This window comes from Bos grunniens, chromosome 29 (assembly GCF_055505025.1).
Source record: "Bos grunniens cultivar Pamir isolate PY7600 chromosome 29, Bosgru_T2T1.0, whole genome shotgun sequence".
Taxonomy (NCBI): Eukaryota; Metazoa; Chordata; class Mammalia; order Artiodactyla; family Bovidae; genus Bos; species Bos grunniens.
The window spans coordinates 34,929,459-34,949,806 of record NC_141193.1 but is presented as its reverse complement, the minus strand read 5'-3'; the positions used below and the strand labels follow the sequence as shown (position 1 = coordinate 34,949,806).

The window sequence follows — 20,348 nt, the reverse complement described above, 5'->3', positions numbered from 1 at the left end:
GGCCTTGGCTATAGGACTTTGGGTGAATCAACTGTGGGTTTCCACACTTAAGTTCAGGGCTAATGCCCCCCGCTGGCCAATTTCAGAGTCCAGTGAATCAAAAGCATCAATGTGAATACATTTTATAATTGTCACAACTGCCCTGGGAAGAGTTATCATTTCTATTGCACAGATAAGGAAATGGAAAGTTCAGAGATGTCAAATAACGTGCCCCAGGTCACACAGCTAGAAAGTGGATTGTGACTGGTTTATTGTTGTTGTTTAGTGGCTAAATCATGTCCAACTCTTTTGTGACCCTAGGGACTGTAGCCCTCCAGGCTCTGCCCATGGGATTTTCCCAGCAAGAATACTGGAGTGGGTTGCCATTTCTTTCTTCGGGGGATCTTCTCGACCCAGGGATCGAACCTATTACATCTCCTGCACTGGCAGGCAGATTCTTTACCACTGAGCCACCTGGGAAGCCCCAGCTGGTATACAGTAGGTGCTAAACAAATACTTAAATAACTGGCTTCAAAGAATTATGGGGGGGGGGAAACAAGTTACTAATTTAGGTATAATGGCATTTTATTTTTGGTTCTAATTTGTATTTCTTTGATTATTAGAGTAACAATATTTTTTCCATGTGTGTATTCACTTAACATACTTCATGTAGAACACTCTCACATCTGTTCCAATCTATTTATTGGTGTCCTTAAATTTGTTCCCACATCAGTTTGGGAACTTGTTTGAATGGACATTAGCCCTCTTCTATCCTTTATGCTACAGATATTTTTCCAGCTTGATGTCCTCTTCACTTTATTTTCTTTCCTTTTCCCTGTGTAAAATTGTAAAGTAAAATTAATTTCCATTCTTGTTAACTTGTATAGTCAGCAGTTAAAACCCCAGCCAAGGTGGGGAAGCAGGTTTCCCCAGGCAGCACATACGGCTTCCCCACCCCAGTGGGTCCAGTGAGTTGAAAGGAACATCAAAGGAAGACTCAGAAGTTCAGCCCTAAGCCCAAGACCCCTTGATAAGCAGCCAGAGGACAAATCTTTTGTACCGTAAACATATGATTGCCTTATGTGTGTGTTTTACTGTAAACACTTGACTTTGACCTGAGTCAAAAGATCCAACAACTTGTTTAACCTAGTGTTCCCCTCCCCCGACTTGCTGCCTGTCAGCATTATAGATTGGGGGGTGGGACAAGCTCCTGCAGCGTCACGGGCTCCAAAAGCTTGACCCTTGGGGCCAGTTGTTATTGATGTCAGCAAAAGTGCTTTAGATTGGGTCTGACAGACTGTAAAGTGCTTTCCTACCTGTTTTTCCATTGATCCTCACAACAGCCCTCTAGTAGTGGTGTGCACGTGTGCGTTCGTGTGTGCTCAGTCGATTCATTTGTGGTCAACTCTTGGAAACCCCATGGACTGTAGCCCACCAGGCTCCTCTGTCCATGGGATTCTCCAGGCAAGAATACTGGAGTGGGTTGTCATGTGCTCCTCCAAGGGATCTTGCCCACCCAGGGATCAAACCTGCGTATCTTAACGTCTCCTGCCTTGGCAAGTGAGTTCTTTACCACTAGTGCCACCTGAGAAGCCCAGTGGTGGCGTGCTCTTTGCTGTGCTTAGTCACTCAGTCATGTCCCACTCTTTGTGACCCCATGAACTGTAGCCCACCACTCTCCTCTGTCCATGGGATTCTCCAGGCAAGAATACTGGAGTGGGTTGCCATGCCCTTCTCCAGGGGATCTTCCCAACCCAGGGATCGAACCTGGGTCTCCCACACTGCAGGCAGATTCTTTACCATCTAAGTCACCTGCGAAGCCCAATAAGTGGTGTCGGTAATACTATTATTTCCATGAACTGCTGAGGGAACAGGGGCTCAGGGAGGTTGTCCATATCCCCATGCTAATCACCGGCAGAGACTAGAGCCTTCTCCTTAGGTGTCAGGGCTCCTGTGGTTTCCGCTTTGCAAAGTGAGCTCCTGGGGGTGGTCCCAACCATACAGTAATGGAGCAGGGGTGGTGTTCCAGGCCAGCAATACAGCTCTGGAAACAGAAGGGCCTCATCCCTGCTTAGAAGCTGTTAAATTGTAAACTTCTGGAGAAGATCTTCCATAATACAGTCTGTCCCTTCTAGCCACATGGAGATGGTACTCTAGAGAGCGTGGAGGAGGTTCTGAAAGAAGGAACAGCAGCTAATGATAAGCAGGCTGTCCTGAAGTGGTCTGCAAGTCACGGCTAAAACAAACACAAGGCTTCCCTTGTTAAATAGGATCTGGTCATTCCCCTGGAAGTTCATAGCAACTAAAAGAGACAGCAGCATCCCCAGACAGCTATAGAAAGTGCCTGCAATGCTCTAGCAATATCCTTCATTCATTCAGAAAGTACTAATTGAGCACCCACTATGTGCCAAGCACTGTCCAATAGCAGTAGACACAACAGACCAACATCACGAGTCTTATATTCTGGCAGGGGAGAGAAAGAGTGAAAAATAACCATAGAGCATGTCCAATGCTGAAGAGTACTATGGAAAGAAACAGGGAAGGGGGTGTCACATGTCTGAGCAGGGTGATCAGGAATGCACAGGAACACAGAGTAGCCCAGAGAAGAAGACCTTGAATTCTGTTTGGAGTGGGATCAAAGAGGATGCTTTTTTTGTGCTTAGTCCTGACTTCTAAGTGAGGGTTTCCTGGCAGCCAAGGGGAGGGATGCATTTTTGGCAGAGGGAGCAGCAAATGCATAGGCATGAAGCTGTGAAGGTATGGACACGTTTGCGAAATTGTAAGCACGTCTGGTATGGCTAGAGAAAAAAGAGAAGGGAAATGCAAGACTTGATGCTGGAGAGGTCAGCTGTGGCCAGACTGGGAGGGCTCTGTGATGTACACTCTGACTCTGTAGATGCTGGGGTGACTCCAGGGCATGTCTGCCGTGGCTGCCTTCCTGAGCGAGTGATCAGTGGCCCCAGCCAGACTGGAGGCATGGCCTTTATAACCAAGAAAGAGTTAATAAAGCGGACATTTCTTCCCAAAGGCCCGTAACCTGAGTCTTATCAGACAAATTTCCTTAGTGGGGCATCCAAAAAATACTTTTCCAGTACTCCCCAAAGTGTCAAGGTCATCATAAACAAGGAAAGTCTGAGAAACCATCATAGCCAAGAAGTGCGTAAGAACGCATGATGACTTGTTTCAGGATCCCGTATGGTGTCCTGCGTGGGATCCTGAAACAAAAGAGACTAAGGAAATTTGAATAAACTATAGACTTCGGTTAATAATGGGGGCTTCCCTGGTGGCTCAGATGGTAAAGAATCTGCCTGCAATGCAGGAGACCCGGGTTCACTCCCTGGATTGGGAAGATCCCTTGGAGAAGGGAAGGGCTACCTACTCCAGTATTCTTACCTGGAGAATTCCATCAACAAAGGACGCTGGCAGGCTACATTCTATGGGGTCACAAAGACACAACTGAGCAACTAACCATCAGTTAATAATAATGTATCAATATTGGTTCGTTACCCGTGACCAAAAAACATACTATAAGATGTCAGTCATGGGGAAAATAGAGGCAGGGTATATGGGAGCTCTCTGTACTGTTTGCAATTTTTCTGTAACCCAAAACTCTTCTAAAATATATTTTATTTAAAAAAACAGACGTGATAATATGGATGCAATTAAAGTGGGAAAACCTTTGTAACTCCCAGATTTACTTGGGTTTCCTTATCTCTGGAAGGATTGGTTCTTTTCCAGTTCAGTTTCTCCCCCCACAAATGTTTTCAGCTTCACCAACATGGAAACAAGTACGTGTGTCTGTGTAGGTGGGCACGGGAGGTTGGGGAAGCTGGGGATGCTGAGGTTGAGACCTCCTCTGTACTGAAGTCCCAGTACTGCTTTTTCTCCCCTCTAGGACCAACAGAGGCTTCCAGGGAGGTGAGGCATGTGGCAGTTCATTAACATCCTGCTGTTCCACACCTGGCGGTGCTTTCAGTTCCTGTGTGGGACATTGGTCTGGGACACTTGGATCAGTCAATAAAAGGCCACCTGTGACAAAGGGCCTGAGCCACAGCAGAAAGCAAATGCCTCAGGGACCAGACCCCCTGATCCACCTGTGGGAAGGTGACCTCTACTAGGAAACTTGCCTGCCCCTCAGGGGCTGGCTCAACGTGGAGTGCGTGCAAAGCGAACCTATTGTCCCTCCATTTCTGGTGCACTTTTCTCCGTTGTCTCCTACTCTGTCCGTGCCTGTGTCTGACTGTGTGTGTATATTACAGTCGTTCAGTTCAGTCGCTCAGTTGTGTCTGACTCTGCGACCCCATGGACTACAGCACGCCAGGCTTCCCTGTCCATCACCAACTCCCGGAGCTTACTCAAATTCATGTCCACTGAGTCGTCGATGCCGTCAAACCATCTCATATGTATACTTTTCTCACATCTAAATTCTTCTTTAGTAACAAAGAATGCTCTGTCTCTCAGCAGTTCCCAAAATATTCTGTTTTATTTCTCTCCCCATCCTCTCTCAGTAAAGCATGGCTTCTCCCCTCTCCGTCTGGAAGGACCAGTGATAACCCTTAACAGTTGTAGATGTCAATAAAGACAAGATCCAGCTACATCACTTTAAGTCTCAAACATCTCACTGAATCTGCTAAGAGATGTCTTTCTTGGTCCATCTCAGTTTTGTTTAACTCCTAGCTTCCCTATAGTGATGCTGGACACCCTAATCTTCCAAACGATTTTGAAGCTTCACAACTAAGCTCCTTGGCATCCTTTGCATCAGTAATTGGCTTTTCTCATATTAGCTTACCAATTGATAAAGGAAGTCACATTAACCTAGTTAAATTCATGGGGGGCGGGGAACAGATCTAACTACCCTTCTTCCAGATGTATAACAGGTCCCTTGCTGCTGCTGCTGCTGCTGCTGCTAAGTCGCTTATCAATCACTTATAACCTCCGGGGCTTGACTACATGCTCAGTTCTGCAGCAGCTCCCTATCCCAGCTGAAGCACTGAGAGTCTTCATATATTCATTGTCCCCAAGGCTGCAGAGGGGCACTTCCACCTGCAGATTCTTTCTTAGCACCTCTATCCATCAGAGTCTAGGCAGGGAAATGGAAACCAACATAGGTCTTTCAGCAGAGGAATTTAATACAGGGAATTGGCTGCACAGTTAATGAAGCAACTGAGAAGATAAACGGTACAAATTGAGTCAGTCCAGAGATCAACAAGAAGAAGCAACCACTATCGCTCCTAGACCTGGAGGGGCAATGAGAGAAGGTGATGTTTCTAGAGTCCAAAAGCTGAGACAATCCAGCAGGAGATAGAATCATTGTATAGAGTGCCTGTCAGGACCTGAAGCAACCGACGGTATGTGGCCACTGCCAAGAATGCTGTCTAAGACAAGCAAGAGAGGGAGAGATACCCTCGCTTCTTTACTTCTCACCTCCAGTCTTCTGGCTGTGGTCCTCCATTCACAAGCCCACCTGCCCAGAAGCCAGAGAGCAAAGGATTCTGAGCATTGTGGTTCTCCACGAGATGGAGCAGAGTAGCAAGTGTGGGGAAGGGGCCTGAGAGCAAATGCACAGCCTCCACCCTCCCCACCCTCTTTGTTCAAGGCTGAGTTGGCCCTCATCCCTTCCAGATAGCTGCTTTTTGCTAATTTCTCTCATGAAGACATCTGGCAACTTGATACAGGCATCATATTTTTGTATGCTCTCCTGGATTGAACAGATGAAGGAAGAGAAAAAAAACCCAGAATCCTCCATTACTTTGGGGTGGGAGCGCTGAGCTCCATAATATCTGTAGTCATCAAATCTTGCTCACGTGGATAATTGCTGTCCCCAGTCCTTTACAGGAGAGCAGTGTCTCTCTTTTTTTGTGGGACCATCAAGGTAGACTGGTTCTGCTTATTCTTACAATGGAGCCTGGAGGCTCAAGGACAGCTTGAGCAATTATCTTCTATTCCTCAAGACCAAACTCATAGGCCAGACCCCCGCTATGCAGCCACATTCTGCCCTGGAGGGCCTGTGTGCACTGGTGACTCCAGAGGGCGGGTGAGTTGCTTCAGGGGACCTCAGCTCTTGTCTGTGTGGTGAATCCTTTCCAGGCTGCCTTCCCTCTGACTGTCTCTCTCCTCTGCTAGCTTGGCGCCCTTTCTGCTGATGTAGGAGCACACGCAGAGGGGAATGTGGACAGAAAGCGTCCAAGGGCAGAGCAGAAGAAACAAAGGGACCTAAGTTTGTGCAGCCAAGAACATAACGTGAAACAAGATGAGGGACTCGGGCTGGACTTGTTTTGTTTTGGAGCATTTCAAGGGGCCAGGCACGCAGTTGTGTTTGGATTGGGAAGAAAGGGATAACTGTGCAGAAGAAAATCCGTTTCAGATTTTAGTCTGGCCATTACTGGATTACAAAAAACACCAAGAGGATTAAACTGTGTGAACGTATGAAAGCAGTTGTACCCAGACAGGAGGGGAACTTGTCTCCTCCTGGGACATGTTTGGACGGTGTTTGGAAGCCGTGGCTTGCTTGTCCATCCATCACTGATCTGGCACCACTTGGAGCTGTCTGAATTGTTTTCCTTTTCCTAGCATTAATGATAACGATTAAATATGAATAACAGTGCTGGTTAGGACTCTTGATTCAAAGTGACAGAAACCTCAGAACTACCTCATCAAATCCAAGGAGTTGAACTTGCAGCCGGAGACACAGGGAGATGCAGTAGAATCGGGTTCATAGTTTTAATTCTGTTAAGATTTGTTCTGTTTCTTTTTGCTCCTCTGGTCATTTCTCTTACTTGTGAGCTTCTCTCTCTCCCTGCAATAGCTCTCTCTATTTTTTCCATGTTAGTTTGCAGGGTTCTCATAACAAAGCACACCAAGTGAGAGGCTAAAACAACAGAAATGCCATGCCTCACAGTTCTGGAGGCTACAAGTCCCAAATCAAGGGGTCAGAAGGACCGTGTCCTCTCTGAAGGGAAGGCTCTCCCCAGGCCTCTGTCACTGCCTCTGGTAGTTCTTAGCTTGTGGAAGCATAACTCCCATCTTGTCTGTGTCCACCCCCCCCCCCACTTTTTTTAGGACACAAGCCACATCGGATGAGAGCCTACCCCAGTGACCTCATTTTAACTTGATTACCTCTGCCAAGAGACTATCTCCAAGTAAGTTTCCATTCTCAGGCACGAGGGATTGGGACACCAACACCTCTTGTGGAGGAGGACACAGTTCAGCCCAAACACTGACATGGCCACCAATGGCTAGTGCATGTTAAAATTTACTAATTTTTATTGTGGCTACACTGGGTCTTCATTGATAGCTAGTGAGTTTTTACCTCTTACAATCATCATAGCTAGAGACCACATTCCTTTTCACTTCCTGTTTTCAGAAATCCCAGGGAAGAATTCCAGCTGACTCAGCTTTGATCAGATTCTGATCTCCCCGACCCCACCCCCCAGAACTGTGGTTAATCTGGCTTTATTAAGGCTTCTAACCCTGAACCTGGCATCTGGTCCCATCACTTCATGGGAAATAGATGGGGAAACAGTGGAAACAGTGTCAGACTTTATATTTTTGGGCTCCAAAATCACTGCAGATGGTGATTGCAACCATGAAATTAAAAACGCTTACTCCTTGGAAGGAAAGTTATGACCAACCTAGATAGCATATTCAAAAGCAGAGACATTACTTTGCCAATAAAGGTCCGTCCAGTCAAGGCTATGGTTTTTCCAGCGGTCATGTATGGATGTGAGAGTTGGACTGTGAAGAAGGCTGGGCACTGAAGAATTGATGCTTTTGAACTGTGGTGTTGGAGAAGACTCCTGAGAGTCCCTTGGACTGCAAGGAGATCCAACCAGTCCATTCTGAGGGAGATCAGCCCTGGGATTTCTTTGGAGGGACTGATGCTAAAGCTGAAACTCCAGTATTTTGGCCACCTCATGGGAAGAGTTGACTCATTGGAAAAGAGTCTGATGCTGGGAGGGATTGGGGGCAAGAGGAGAAGGGGACGACAGAGGATAAGATGGCTGGATTCACGGACTCGATGGACGTGAGTCTAAGTGAACTCCGGGAGTTGGTGATGGACAGGGAGGCCTGGCGTGCTGCGATTCATGGGGTCGCAAACAGTCGGACACAACTGAGCGACTGAACTGAACTGAACTGAACCCTGAACCAATCAATGATGGCCAGGGAGTCAGGGCCCTTTAAGAATGTGGCAATTCCTCCTAAAAAAAATACAATATAAATGAACTTATTTACAAGATAGAAACAGACGCACAGGCATACAAAACCAACTGATGGTTCCCAAAGAGGAAGTGGTGGGGGGAGGAATAAATTGGGAGTTTGGAATTAACAGATGTACACTACCTTATATAAAATTGATAAACAACAGGGATTTACTGTATAGGGCAGGGAACCATATTAAATATCTTGTAATAAACTATAATGGAAAAGAATTTATATAACTGAATCGCTTTGCTGTACACCTGAAACTCTCAAAATATTGTAAATCAACCGTACGTAAAAAAAAAAGAATATGACACTTTTTACAGAATCCATGAATCTGTCAGATCATCTAGTTAATGCCGGGTACACATCATCGCCAAATCATAATGGTTTATAGCAAAGGGTTCACTCTCTCGCGTTCACAAAGGGCAGAAGGAGGGGTGGGGTGGGGAGGAGTATTAGCTCTGAGGTCCCCTGGGGACCCAGGCTGACAAGTCACCCCAACTGTGCCGATCTCCGTGAACTCCGCGCCAGAATGAAAGAGCTCTAGAGAGTCCTGCGCTGGCAGTTAAATCTTCTACCTGCAAGTGGGGCACCTGTGCTCACACCCACCGGCCTCAATTAGTGAACGAACCTCTTGCGGTGCGCCACCCACCGGTGCTTGGAAGGCAGCGCACCAGAAATGGCTGCGGAACAGCAGCGTCGGCGCTCACGACCCACACGATGGGAGCAGCGGGAAAAGGGGTTCCCAGCAGCAGGGAGACGCTTCCCCAGAATAAGACGGGGCGCTGCACCGCCAGCTCGTGAAGGAGCACTCCGGGGCCTTCCCCGCCAAGGAGCGGCAACCGGAAGACAGCGAGGGTTGAAAACACTTGGGTTTGGGCTTCCCTCATAGCTCAGTTAGTAAAGAATCCGCCTGAAATGCAGGAGACCCCGGTTGCATCCCTGGGTCGGAAGATCCCCTGGAGAAGGAATAGGCTACCCACTCCAGTATTCTTGGGCTTCCCTTGTGGCTCAGCTGGTAAAGAATCCGACCTTTATGCAGGGAAACCTGGGTTCGATCCCTAGGTTAGGAAGATGACCTGGAGAAGGAAACAGCTACCCACTCCAGTATTCTGGCCTGGAGAATTCCATGGACTGTATAGTCCATGGCGGCCCAAAGAATTGGACACGACTGAGCGACTTTCACTTCACTTCACTTGGCTGCAGCATGGCACATCTGAGGGGAGAGTGGCAGGGACCGGGCAGGAGAGATGGCCAGGCTGGGCATGAAGAGAAGCGTGTCTTCTAGGGAGAGCTTTGGATTTTGTCCCCAAGACAGTGAGGCGCCAGCAAGCATTTCAGGCCAGGAACAGCAGGGTCAGACTTGCATCTTAGGAAGAGCAAGTGGCCTTCCAGTCATGTGAAGGAAGGGATTGGAGAGCGCTGGAGCTGCACAGAGATCAGGGCAGGATTTTGTGGTAGAAACACCAGGTCTGGTGCTCTTTGGCGTGGGAGTGCAGTTGTGACACATACAACAGGAGTGTGTGTGTGTGCTCAGTCGTGTCTGACTCTCTGCGACCCCATGGACTGCAGCCTGCCAGGCTCTTCTGTCCATGGAATTCTCCAGGCAAGAATACTGAAGTGGGTTGCCATTCCCTTCTCCAGGGGATCGTCCCAACCCAGGGACTGAACCCACGTCTCTTGCAGTGGCTTTGTGGAAATGCCTCAGAACTGGCTCCTGAAGGAAGCAGAGGCTTTACAAGCTGATGACAAAGCTGACCAGAGGCCTGGGGTCTGAGGGCACTCAGGTGGTTGAGAACAAGACTGAGCATTTGTTGCGCACATTCAAATTGCAGAATTTTTGATGCTGTGCTGGAAGGGCTTAAAGGTGAGCATTGGTGAAGTATTGCTAAGTCACTTCAGTCGTGTCCGACTCTGTGCGACCTCATAGACGGCAGCCCACCAGGCTTCCCTGTCCCTGGGATTCTCCAGGCAAGAATGCTGGAGTGGGTTGCCATTTCCTTCTCCATGGTGAAGTATTGGGTCGGACCAAAAAGCGCTCTTTGGCCCGACCCAAGAAAAGGTTCAGAAAACAGAAAACTTTCCACTGACTCCACTAAGGTCCTCAGGTTGCTTGGTGGCACCTGAGAACAGTTAACTCCTCCACCCCACCCCTACACGATGCTTCCTTCTATGCCAAGTCTTCCAGGCAGAGTTCTCGTGTATCCCCGGCTGCACGTGGTCTTTCTCTGGTGAGAGCCCAGTCTCTCTCGTCTTACTCACCAGCAGGTGAACGCTGATGCCCCACCTGCTGTACACAGTCTCCTCCCTGACAAACGTCCCTGCGTTAGCATGGCTCCTCCTCAATCCTCTGAAAGATACACCTGCACGTGTTGCGAATTTGGGCTGCTCACCTGGGGAGGATTCGTGTGCCATTGCCTGCCATGGCTAACCCGAGAGCCGCTGGGGAGCACACGGGAGACGAACCACACAAGAGAACACTGAGTGGAAACCTGGATACAGCCCGTGACCCAGAAAATGGCAAACGAGCTCCACCCATCATCCCTGCATGAGAGATCCTCACTGCCACAAGTCTGGGGCTGGCTCTCTGGACACATGGAGGACCTGTTTAAAAAAAAAAAAAAAAAAAACTCAGGCCTTCCTGAATGAGGATGCCTAGTGAAAACTCCACAGGAAGGCTACAGAAAACCATTTTCTGCCTTTATTTCCCCCGTGTACATTAAAAGTGCACAGCTGCTGGACATGAAAGATTCTTTTACGCTGCCCTGTGGCTCATGGGCTGGGTGTGGATGCTCGGGGCAGAGAGGAAGCCAGGTGGGAGGGAAGCGGCGGGGAAGCACCTCCAGGGATCTCTGCCTGGATCTGAGTGTCTCTGAGCATGACGGCCCAGATTTCTCCACGCACACCCCCGCCTATGTGCTCTCTGAAGGAGCTGTCCTTCATGTATGTAGTTGATGCTCTGGGTGAGTTTGTCTGTGGGGATGTGTATATGTTTTTCTTTTTGATCTGAAAATTGGTCTTTGGGTTCACAAGCAGCAGCTGCAGCTGCCATAATTAAAATGAAATAACCCACTTCCTCCAGTCCTCGGGGAGAAAAGCTTAAGAAAAAAAAAATCCATATTGTAAGTGGACTCAGGAATGTGGTGAATCTTTTATTCTCTCCCTGTTCACTTGAAACGTTTCATGGGTTTGCTTTTCTCTGGAGCCAGAGGAAGAGAAAGGAGTGATCCTTTGCTGCGCATTTATCCCTGTCCCAGGGATACCACACAAGACTGTCCCAGCTGCACAAGCCAGGGTTTGAACCCAGTTTTAATGCTTCATCTCCTTCTCCTCTGCCGCATGACATTCTTTTATCCTATTAGACCCCAGCTCTCTCATACTGATCTGATTCCGTCCGGAGACCTGGGAGGTTTGGTATTATTAAGATGTTATTGAATATGTTGGCACATATAATTGTCTTGGATTAAAAACCAAAGCTCTTAGCAGAGTAACAAAGTGAAGCATCCCATGCTAAATGATTCCATGCTAATGAGATGGTTTTCAGAGGATTGGATTTGTTCTTGAAGGTGTTGCTTAGAAGTCGCTATTCAAACCAGGCTGGGAAAATAAAACCCCAGAAGAACCATAGACTCTGTGGTCTGTTTGGATGTCAGTTGAAGGGAACTGAGGTAGAAAGGGACATCTATGTGCCCGGAATTGAAGCCACAGTGGTCACCCTCTTCAAGAAGGTCTCAGTATGGTGGAGGAGAAAGACATGCTGACAATTCCAAGATGCTGGTAATAAGCGCTGGAAGTGTTAGTTGCTCAGTTGTGTCTGACTCTTTTCAACCCTATGGACTGTAACCCGCCAGGCCCCTCTGTCCATGGAATTCTCCAGGCAAGAATACGGGAGTAGGTAGCCATTCCTTTCTCCAGGGGATCTTCCCAACCCAGGGATCAAACCTGGGTCTCACGCATTGCAGACAGATTTTTTTTTTTTTTTTTTTAACCATCTGAGCCACCAGAGAAGCCCAATAAGCACTGGGTCAAGGGTATTAACAACCTGCTATAGTTGCAGCATTTTTTTCTCCCAAAATCAATGACTTCAGTTGGTAAATTTGTGAGGAGAACAACCTCACTGGGAGGGCATAGCCACAATGTTGAAAATAAAAAGACAAGAAGAAATTATTACACATTCTCATGAATGTGCCCAGGGCCTGGCATTTAGTTTCTCTAAGTCATTATTATCATTCCCATTTAATAATGAGGAAACTTAAGATTCGATCTCTGGATCGAGAAGATCCCCTGGAGTAGGGCACGGCGACCTATTCCAGTGTTTTTGCCAGGAGAATCCCGTGGACATAAGAGCCTTGTGGGCTACAGTCCATAGGGTCACAAAAAGTCAGACACGACTGAAGCAACTTAGCATGCACGCACAAGGAGCTAAGTGGTTTGCCCAAGGCCCCATAGGTATAGCCAGTAACCTGGGGGCGGTTGGAAGATGTGATTAAGACCCAACCTATTTGCTTCCTAAGTCCCTTCTCTTGCCACTATGCCAGGCTTCCCTGAAGAAAACCTACACCCTGGATTGTCCAGTGTATAGCACAGCCATCACCATGTCCCATATTTAGAATGAGGAACTCTTTTTCTCCTTGGGGAAAAAAACAAGTTTTTGCAGCAGGCATCTTGATGGGAGTGATTCATGACCATTCTCTCCAGGCTGCAGGTGTGCCGATCCAGATGGAGTGCACTGAGCCCTCCGAGCAGTCCTCCCAGACAGTGACGTCAGCCCAGAGAGTCTGGGTTCCTCACTGACTTTCTCCATGGCCCAGCAGAGGAGGCCTGGGTATTCAAGTGTGTTTCCCTGGGCTCCTGGTCTGCTGCTCCTATTAAACTTAGCTGACAGAAGTTAGCATTCCCTACAAGAGAATAAGGAGGTTCCCTGCTACCTTTGGAATTCTCTGCAAGAGACTGTAGTCCGTGTTGTTTGGGAGGCAACTCAAGGTATTATCTTCTAGAGTGGGGTCACCTGGGGGAAAGCTGGTGGCGCTAGAGGTAAAGAACCTGCCTGCCATTGCAGGAGACGTAAGAGACACGGGTTCCTGTCTGGGTCAGGAAGATTCCCCTGGAGAAAGAAATGGCAACCCACTCCAGTATTCTTGCCTGGAGAATCCCACAGACAGAGGAGCCTGGTGGGCTACCATCCACGGGATCACAAAGAGTCGGACACAACTGAATCGACTTAGCATGTACGCACTCACAGGGGAAAGCTAACAGGAACAAAGGCACTTGGCACTTCATTCCATCTCAGCCTCTCAAAAGGCAGCCCAGGAAACCATCCTGCTTCCCCCCACCCGCTTCCTAGGGCAGGCGGGAGGTATGCTGGGAGCAGAAGGTGTACTGGGCTGTCCAGTGTACAAGTGTCCACACAGATCACAGCATGCTTTAAGGCTCACCTGGGAAAGGAAAGAACCGGATCCAGATCTCATCTGCTACGCTTCCTCGCTGGGGGATTAGGGGCAAACTGCTGGAATTCCCTGAAGCCTCATTTTCTTATCTGCAAGTCTGGAAGGAATAGGCTTGTTTCCTACGGCTGTTTAGAAGGTTGCTGCTGCTGCTGCTGCTAAGTCGCTTCAGTCGTGTCCGACTCTGTGCGACCCCATAGACGGCGGCCCACCAGGTTTCCCCGTCCCTGGGATTTTCCAGGCAAGAACACTGGAGTAGGTTGCCATTTCCTTCTCCAGTTTAGAAGGTTAACTGAGCTCCAATATGTACCAGCCTCGAACACTGCCCAGTGCCTGGCACACAATTAGCTTCCTCCCCTTCCGATCCGTACTGTGCAAGCTTGCCAAATCCATCTTCCTGCAACACATCTCTAATTATGTCACATCTCTGCTCAGAAGCCCTCGGTGGCTCTATTACTCAGTGAATGATGGCCATCTTCTCTGTTTTGACGTTCAGGGCCCTGCTTCTGGGGGCCCATGTCATCTGTCAGGTGTCTTCTGCTTCCCTCCACGCAGTCCTCATTCTTCATCCACACTTTCCCCTCCCGTGCCTTCACTCCCTCACACGAGCGCCCCGCCCTGTCCCCATGCCAACCCCCCCAACACCGTCCCCGGTGCCCAGCTGGGCATGGATGGCATGCTGTCCAGTCAGTGCTCCCTGGTTTGCTGACATGGCCTCTCTGTCCCTCCCTCCTCTGACTGTTTGTTTTTCTGTTTCCACCTCCCAAACTGCCCAGCATTCCCCTTACTTGCAGCCTTACCACCCTGTGAGTCCTTGAGGGCACGGTTTGCTTCTGAGTCCTCAGTTTGTCCTGTATCACACCTAACACACGGAATAGGAGTGAGTGAGTGAGCGAGTGAGCAAGTGAAGGAATGAACACCCTCATCCAGTCCTAACTGCATTGCCCTTCATAAACTGCTCGTACATGAAAGGGAAAGTTTTAGTCGATCGGTCGTGTCCGACTCCTTGCGAAACCATGGACTGTAGCCCACCAGGCTCCTCTGTCCATGGGATTCTCCAGGCAAGAATACTGGAGTGAGTTGCCATTTCCTTCTCCAGGGGAACTTCCCACCCCAGGGATTGAACCCAGGTCTCCTGCATTACAGACAGATTCTTTACTATCTGAGCCACCAGGGAAGCCCTAAAGCCTTTGGTCAATCCTTGGGTATTTTGGTTTCATTAACCATCATGCGGTGCTTATTGGAGGTATAGCCAGCCCTTTATACCCACAGGTTCCACATCTGTGGATTCAACCAACCACAGATTGAAAATATTCTAGGGGAAAAAAAAAAAATCTCTAGAAAGTTCCCAAAACCAAACTTGACTTTGCTCCACCGGCAACTCTTTATATAGCATTTACATTGAGTTGGACATGACTGAGTGACTGAACTGAACTGAACGTATCATTTCCCTTGTGTTAGGTATCATAAGTGATCTAGAGATGATTTCATGTAGATGGGAGGGTATGTGTAGGTTACATGCAAATGCTATACCATTTTATGTAAGGCACTTGAGCATCCATGGAATTTGGTACCCATGAGGGATCCTGGAACCAATCATTCTGCATGTACCAAGTGATGACTTTACTTTGAAAAAGGGAATTCGGGGATACAAACTGAAAATGTAAAATGAAGAAAAGGAGTAAAGGTTTTCCCTGGAAGCTTAGCAAAGGTGAAGGTGGAATAGAAGTAAAGCTGTAGTTCTGCGGCTTCTTCAAGATGGAGGGACCAGATAAAGGTCCCAAGTACTAGCTCTGGCCCAGATCTCTGGAGGCAGAGTGAGACTGTGTGACCTGGACAAAGGAGAGGGGTTTGAGAAAGACACTAAGTGCTTCATCTAAGTCACTGGGTACGATCAGGACCGCAGGGCGGCCCTTGCAGGCCAAGCCGACATCGCGGAGTCCTGAAATCCACAAGGCGCTGGGCACAGGAGAAGAGGGCCACACACAAGAGGAACGGCCTCTAACCACGTCCGTCGTTACAGCAAAACAATTTCCTGCTCCCCTCTGAAAGTTTGGAGGGTAACCTTGTAATGAACAAGGCATAGTAAATAGAAATTAAGGGCACAGTAACCATTACCGCTCATTTGAGATTCATAAAATGATAGACATTTCCTGTGATTACTGCCTATGTTTTGTTTTAGTGAATATAATACGATTTATAAAGACTTTTCTAGTTTACCTCCAAACTTAGTCTTGCTGATTGTACCTGGCAGTGTTTGGGAGCCTGAGCCCTGAGGGAAGGGTACTCCACACTTGGGCAGAGCCTGGCGAATGTTCCCACCTAATCCAGTCACTCTGTTTAGAATAATGAGAATTTACAATAAAGCAACAGGAAATGCAGATGAAGCTAGCAAAATTTCACACTTAGGGGAGTTTTGTCTTAATGAAGATTACCAGTAATTCCTCACCTTCTAATAGGCAATAACGTCTTCTTAGCTAGGCTCCTAGGTATATTTGGCAAATATGTACTCAGGGAATTTCTCAAACGATGACTTTGTACTTGAGGTGCCTGAATGCATCCTTCGTGCACTGTCCTTTAGCTTAGTGTGTCTTTCATATAAAAAGGCACTTTGTAGTGTCTTCAGTGGGTGAGTACAGCAGTCGGTGCAGGGAAAATACAGAGGCCTCAAGTGTACTTGAAGTCCTCGAGTCAATGAGGACCTGTGTTCAAATCCCAGCTCCTCCTCTTGCAGTGATCTCCCGCAAATGGCTTAAAACCTTTGACTCTCTTGTCACCCTCCTTGGAGTGAGATGGAATTTTCTTTTATTCATTTCACAAAGCTTTATTGTGGACAGATAGCTCTTTGGGCACTGGATGTGTGGAGATGAATCAACATTGTCATAGAATTCTGGGGGCATAAAGAACCTTACATGTAGCCTAGCTCAGAGTTTTTCTCTTTCAGACAAAGACTCAAGGAGGGGAAGTGATTTGCTAGAGTTGCAGAGTGATAAGCAAGTGGACCAGAGCCAGACTCTTGGGTGTGAAGAGCTTTGCCCGTGTGACTCCCAGATGATATAGCGCAGGGAGGGTGGGCCATTCTATCAGGCAGGATGCCAAGTGGTGTATTTATTTGCCCAGTGAATCAATGATAGGACTGCTGCAGAAGCCAGTGCCTTGGCCACATGCTCTGCCCCCTTCTTGCTCCCTGCTTCCATCACAGCACAGTCAGTCCTTCACAGAACACGCGGTGTCTACTCTACACCAAGCTGCCTTTGCCAGGCTCATAAAGAGGGCTGATCTGTAGTTCTGACCCTCTAGGGGTTTGGTAAGCCTGATGTGTCAACAGTGGCTGTCACACAAGGCCAGATGAGATGGGAGAAGAAAGAAAGGTTGCAGACAGGGTGTTGTGCAGGATTCCAGGGTACTTGAGACCCTGCTTGCTTTTCTTCATGCCTGGGGACCAGGAACCTGTCCCCTCTCCCTACTGGTGCACATTTGCTGGCGAGAGATCTGCAAAATGGGGTCAAGGACACCTTGCCCCCACACTGACTTGACTCTCTGTTCTCTGCCTCAACAGGAAGGATCCCATCCCATCCTCCAGGATCTGATGGCCCTGGAGACAGGGCTTCAGGGCCCACGGACACTGCTGACTCTTCAGAACGTGCTGACATGGAGCCAGGTCAGTCCCTTGTCTGATCTGATTTTCTGTGTCATCGACTGCAAACCCGTGGTCTTGATGAGAAATGGCATCTTAGAATCTGAAAACAGGTTGAAGGCTTTTGCCAACTAAGCTGCCTAGGGAGTGCAGAGGTCAGGCCAGGGTGGAGGTGGCCTTCTTGGAGAGCAGATGCAGTGGCGGGATTGGTGGCTGCTGGAAGCCAAGCCAGTGCCAGCTTGGTGGGCGGACAGGGCGGGCAAAGGCAAGGCATCCAGCCGGGTGTGAGCGGGGAGCTGGCACCCAGGAGCACAGTGCATATCCAGGTCCACAGAGGCCGTACCAGCCTTGACAGTCATCCCGGGGCCAAGGCACCAGGGGCAGGATCCAGAGTTTGGTGGTTACCTTTCAAGCTGAGTTGGAGTGGAATTGAAGGCGTAGTTGAGAATGAGGTAGGAGGAAGTGTGTGGGCAGCTGCCCAGAGGATAGGTGGTCCACAGGCCAGGTCCAACTGGCCAGAATGGCTTTCCAGAGGCTTTTCTGATATTGCTGTGCAATGGCAAAACCAGAACACACCTGGGGAGGAGTAGGGAGTAGAGGGATGTTTCAAACTAGAGAAAGAACATGGCAGAGAGAAAGGGAGAATCATGAAGGGAGCCTGGGTCATCAGAAAGGCTACAGAATCAGGGGGAAAGGTCAGGACCCAGGGGATGTGCCTGAGATGGTTGGATGGTATATCGACTCAAGGGATGTGAGTTTGAGCAAACTCCAGGAGGTGGTGAAGGATAGGGAAACCTGGCGTGCTGCAGTCCATGGGGTCGCAAAGAGTCAGACACAACTGAGTGACTGACTGGACAACAACAACTGAACCAAGCACCACTTCTTACCTTGTGGACGGTCGTGCTGGGTAGAAGCCTGAGTCTTTCTAGGCTCAGTTGTGCTGCAGCAATGAATGAACTCCGGAATCTCAGCGGCTTAACAGAGTGAAGGTTTATTTCTTGCTCATGCTGCCTATCTAACCAAAGGGTAGAGGGCTCTGGTCTACCCAGTGACTCAGGCGTCAAGCTGATGACAGCTCTGCCGTGTTTTAGCTGTAGCCCCTGGAACAAGGGGCCACCTTGGTCTCCACATCAGGGGAAGAGGTGGCGGAAGGTTAAGCACTGGCTCTTAAACGCTTCGGCTCAAAAGTGGCACAGCCTGTGGGCCAGAACTAACACGTGGTCTTACCCGGTTTCTAGGGCTCTGGGAAATATAGATATTTGATGGGCGGTAACTGCCTCTATCATAGTAGATATTATGAGTTCCATTTTACAGGTAAGAAAACTGAGACTCAGAGACATTTTTTTTGTTTTCTTACATTTCTTTGGTTTTTTAATCTGGTGTGTGTGCGTTCTAAGGCACCTCAGTTGTGTTCATCTCTTTGCAAGGCTATAGACTTGTAGCCCACCAGCCTACTCTGTCCATGGGGATTCTCTAAGCAAGAATACTGGAGTGAGTTGCCATTTCCTTCTCCAGGGGATCCTCCTACTTGGGGATCGAGCCTGCATCCCTATGTCTCCTGTATTGATAGATCGGTTCTTTATGACTAGTGCCACCTAAAGTGAAGTCGTTCAGTCATGTCTGACTCTTTTTGACCCCATGGACTATAGCCTACCAGGCTCCTCCATCCATGGGATTTTCCAGGTAAGAATACTGGAGTGGGTTGCCTTTTCCTCATCCACCTAGGAAGTGCTTTAATCTGGTGTTCCAACCAAATAACTCATGTTCAGAACTAGTGACATTGACACATTCTAAAGAGATTATCAGTATTTTTTTTTAACCTGGAGACATTAATTATCTGAGGTCTCCCAGCTAAAAAGCACCGGAGCCTAGATCATACATAACCTTAGATTCAACCATTTATTTACCAGTTCAGCAAAAACATATTGTATATTGACAGTAGACCCAGCACCACACTAGGCTCTGGGAATATAACAGGGAACAAAAACAGACGTAGCCTCTGCTCTCAGCCTGGTGAATGTCTATAACTCCAAGCTGGGATAAATGTTTGCCAGTGGAGACACAGTGGTTTTCTGTACATGCTAAGTCAAATTAGTCGTGTCCACCTCTTGCGACCCCATGGACTGTAGCCCGCCAGGCTTCTCTGTTTGTGGGATTTACCAGGCAAGAATACTGGAATGGTTAGCCATTCTCTTCTCCAGGGGATCTTCCTGACCCAGGGATGGAACCCATGTCTCTTATGTCTCCTGCATTGGCCAGCAGATTCTTTACCACTGATACCACCTGGGAAGCCATAGTTCTCTGAGGATACCTATTAAGATTTTTGCTTTTTTTAGAGAGGGACAGGTAAAATGGGGTGACATTTATTGATGCATTGTGCCAAGTACTTGATTGATGCATCTCATCAAATAGCTGCAACCCCAAGAGATAGTTCTTATAATTCCATCTTGAGAGCCCCTTGGACAGCAAGGAGATCCAACCAGTCCATCCTCAAGGAAATCAGTCCTGAATATTCATTGAAAGGACTGATGCTAAAGCTGAAACTCCAATACTCTGGCCACCTGATGCAAAGAACTGAATCATTTGAAAAGACCCTGATGCTGGAAAAGATTGAAGGCGGGAGGAGAAGGGGATGACAGAGGATGAGATGGCTGGATGGCATCACCAACTCGATGGACATGAATTTGGGTGAACTCCGGGAGTTGGTGATGGACAGGGAGGCCTGGGTGCTGCAGTCCATGGGGCCACAAAGAGTCAGACAGGACTGAGCAACTGGTCTGAACTGAAGGTAAGAAAACTGAGGTTCATTTGGCAAGAGGAGATGACTGGGCTCCAGGTGAACTCTTCCTCCCCATCCAGGCTCACTTGTAAGAAGGACGTAATGTTAAAGTTAAAAATTAAATCTCATCCCTCACTGCATCTAAACCCAAGAAAGGTGGTCTCCTCTTCCTCCCATAAATCCCCCCATCCCAGGCCTCTCTCTCACTGGTTCCCCGAACATCCTGCAGTGTCACATGTGAATGCAGCTCTGGGCTCTGACAGAGGGGCCCCTTGGAGGCCAGAGATGGGATCTCTCATTCCCATGT

General features: G+C 48.3%; 1 protein-coding gene across 14 annotated transcripts in view; it reads left to right on the top strand.

Moving 5' to 3' along the window:
* Positions 1-20,348, top strand: part of TENM4 (teneurin transmembrane protein 4) — a 1,162,188-nt gene that overhangs the window by 551,866 nt on the left and 589,974 nt on the right. For all 14 annotated transcript variants that reach the window (XM_086385810.1, XM_086385811.1, XM_086385817.1 and 11 more), the window contains one exon: positions 17,185-17,286. In XM_086385810.1, coding sequence (XP_086241936.1) covers positions 17,277-17,286 — 10 coding nt within the window. In that variant the 5' untranslated portion in view covers positions 17,185-17,276. The remainder of the gene's footprint in view (positions 1-17,184; positions 17,287-20,348) is intronic.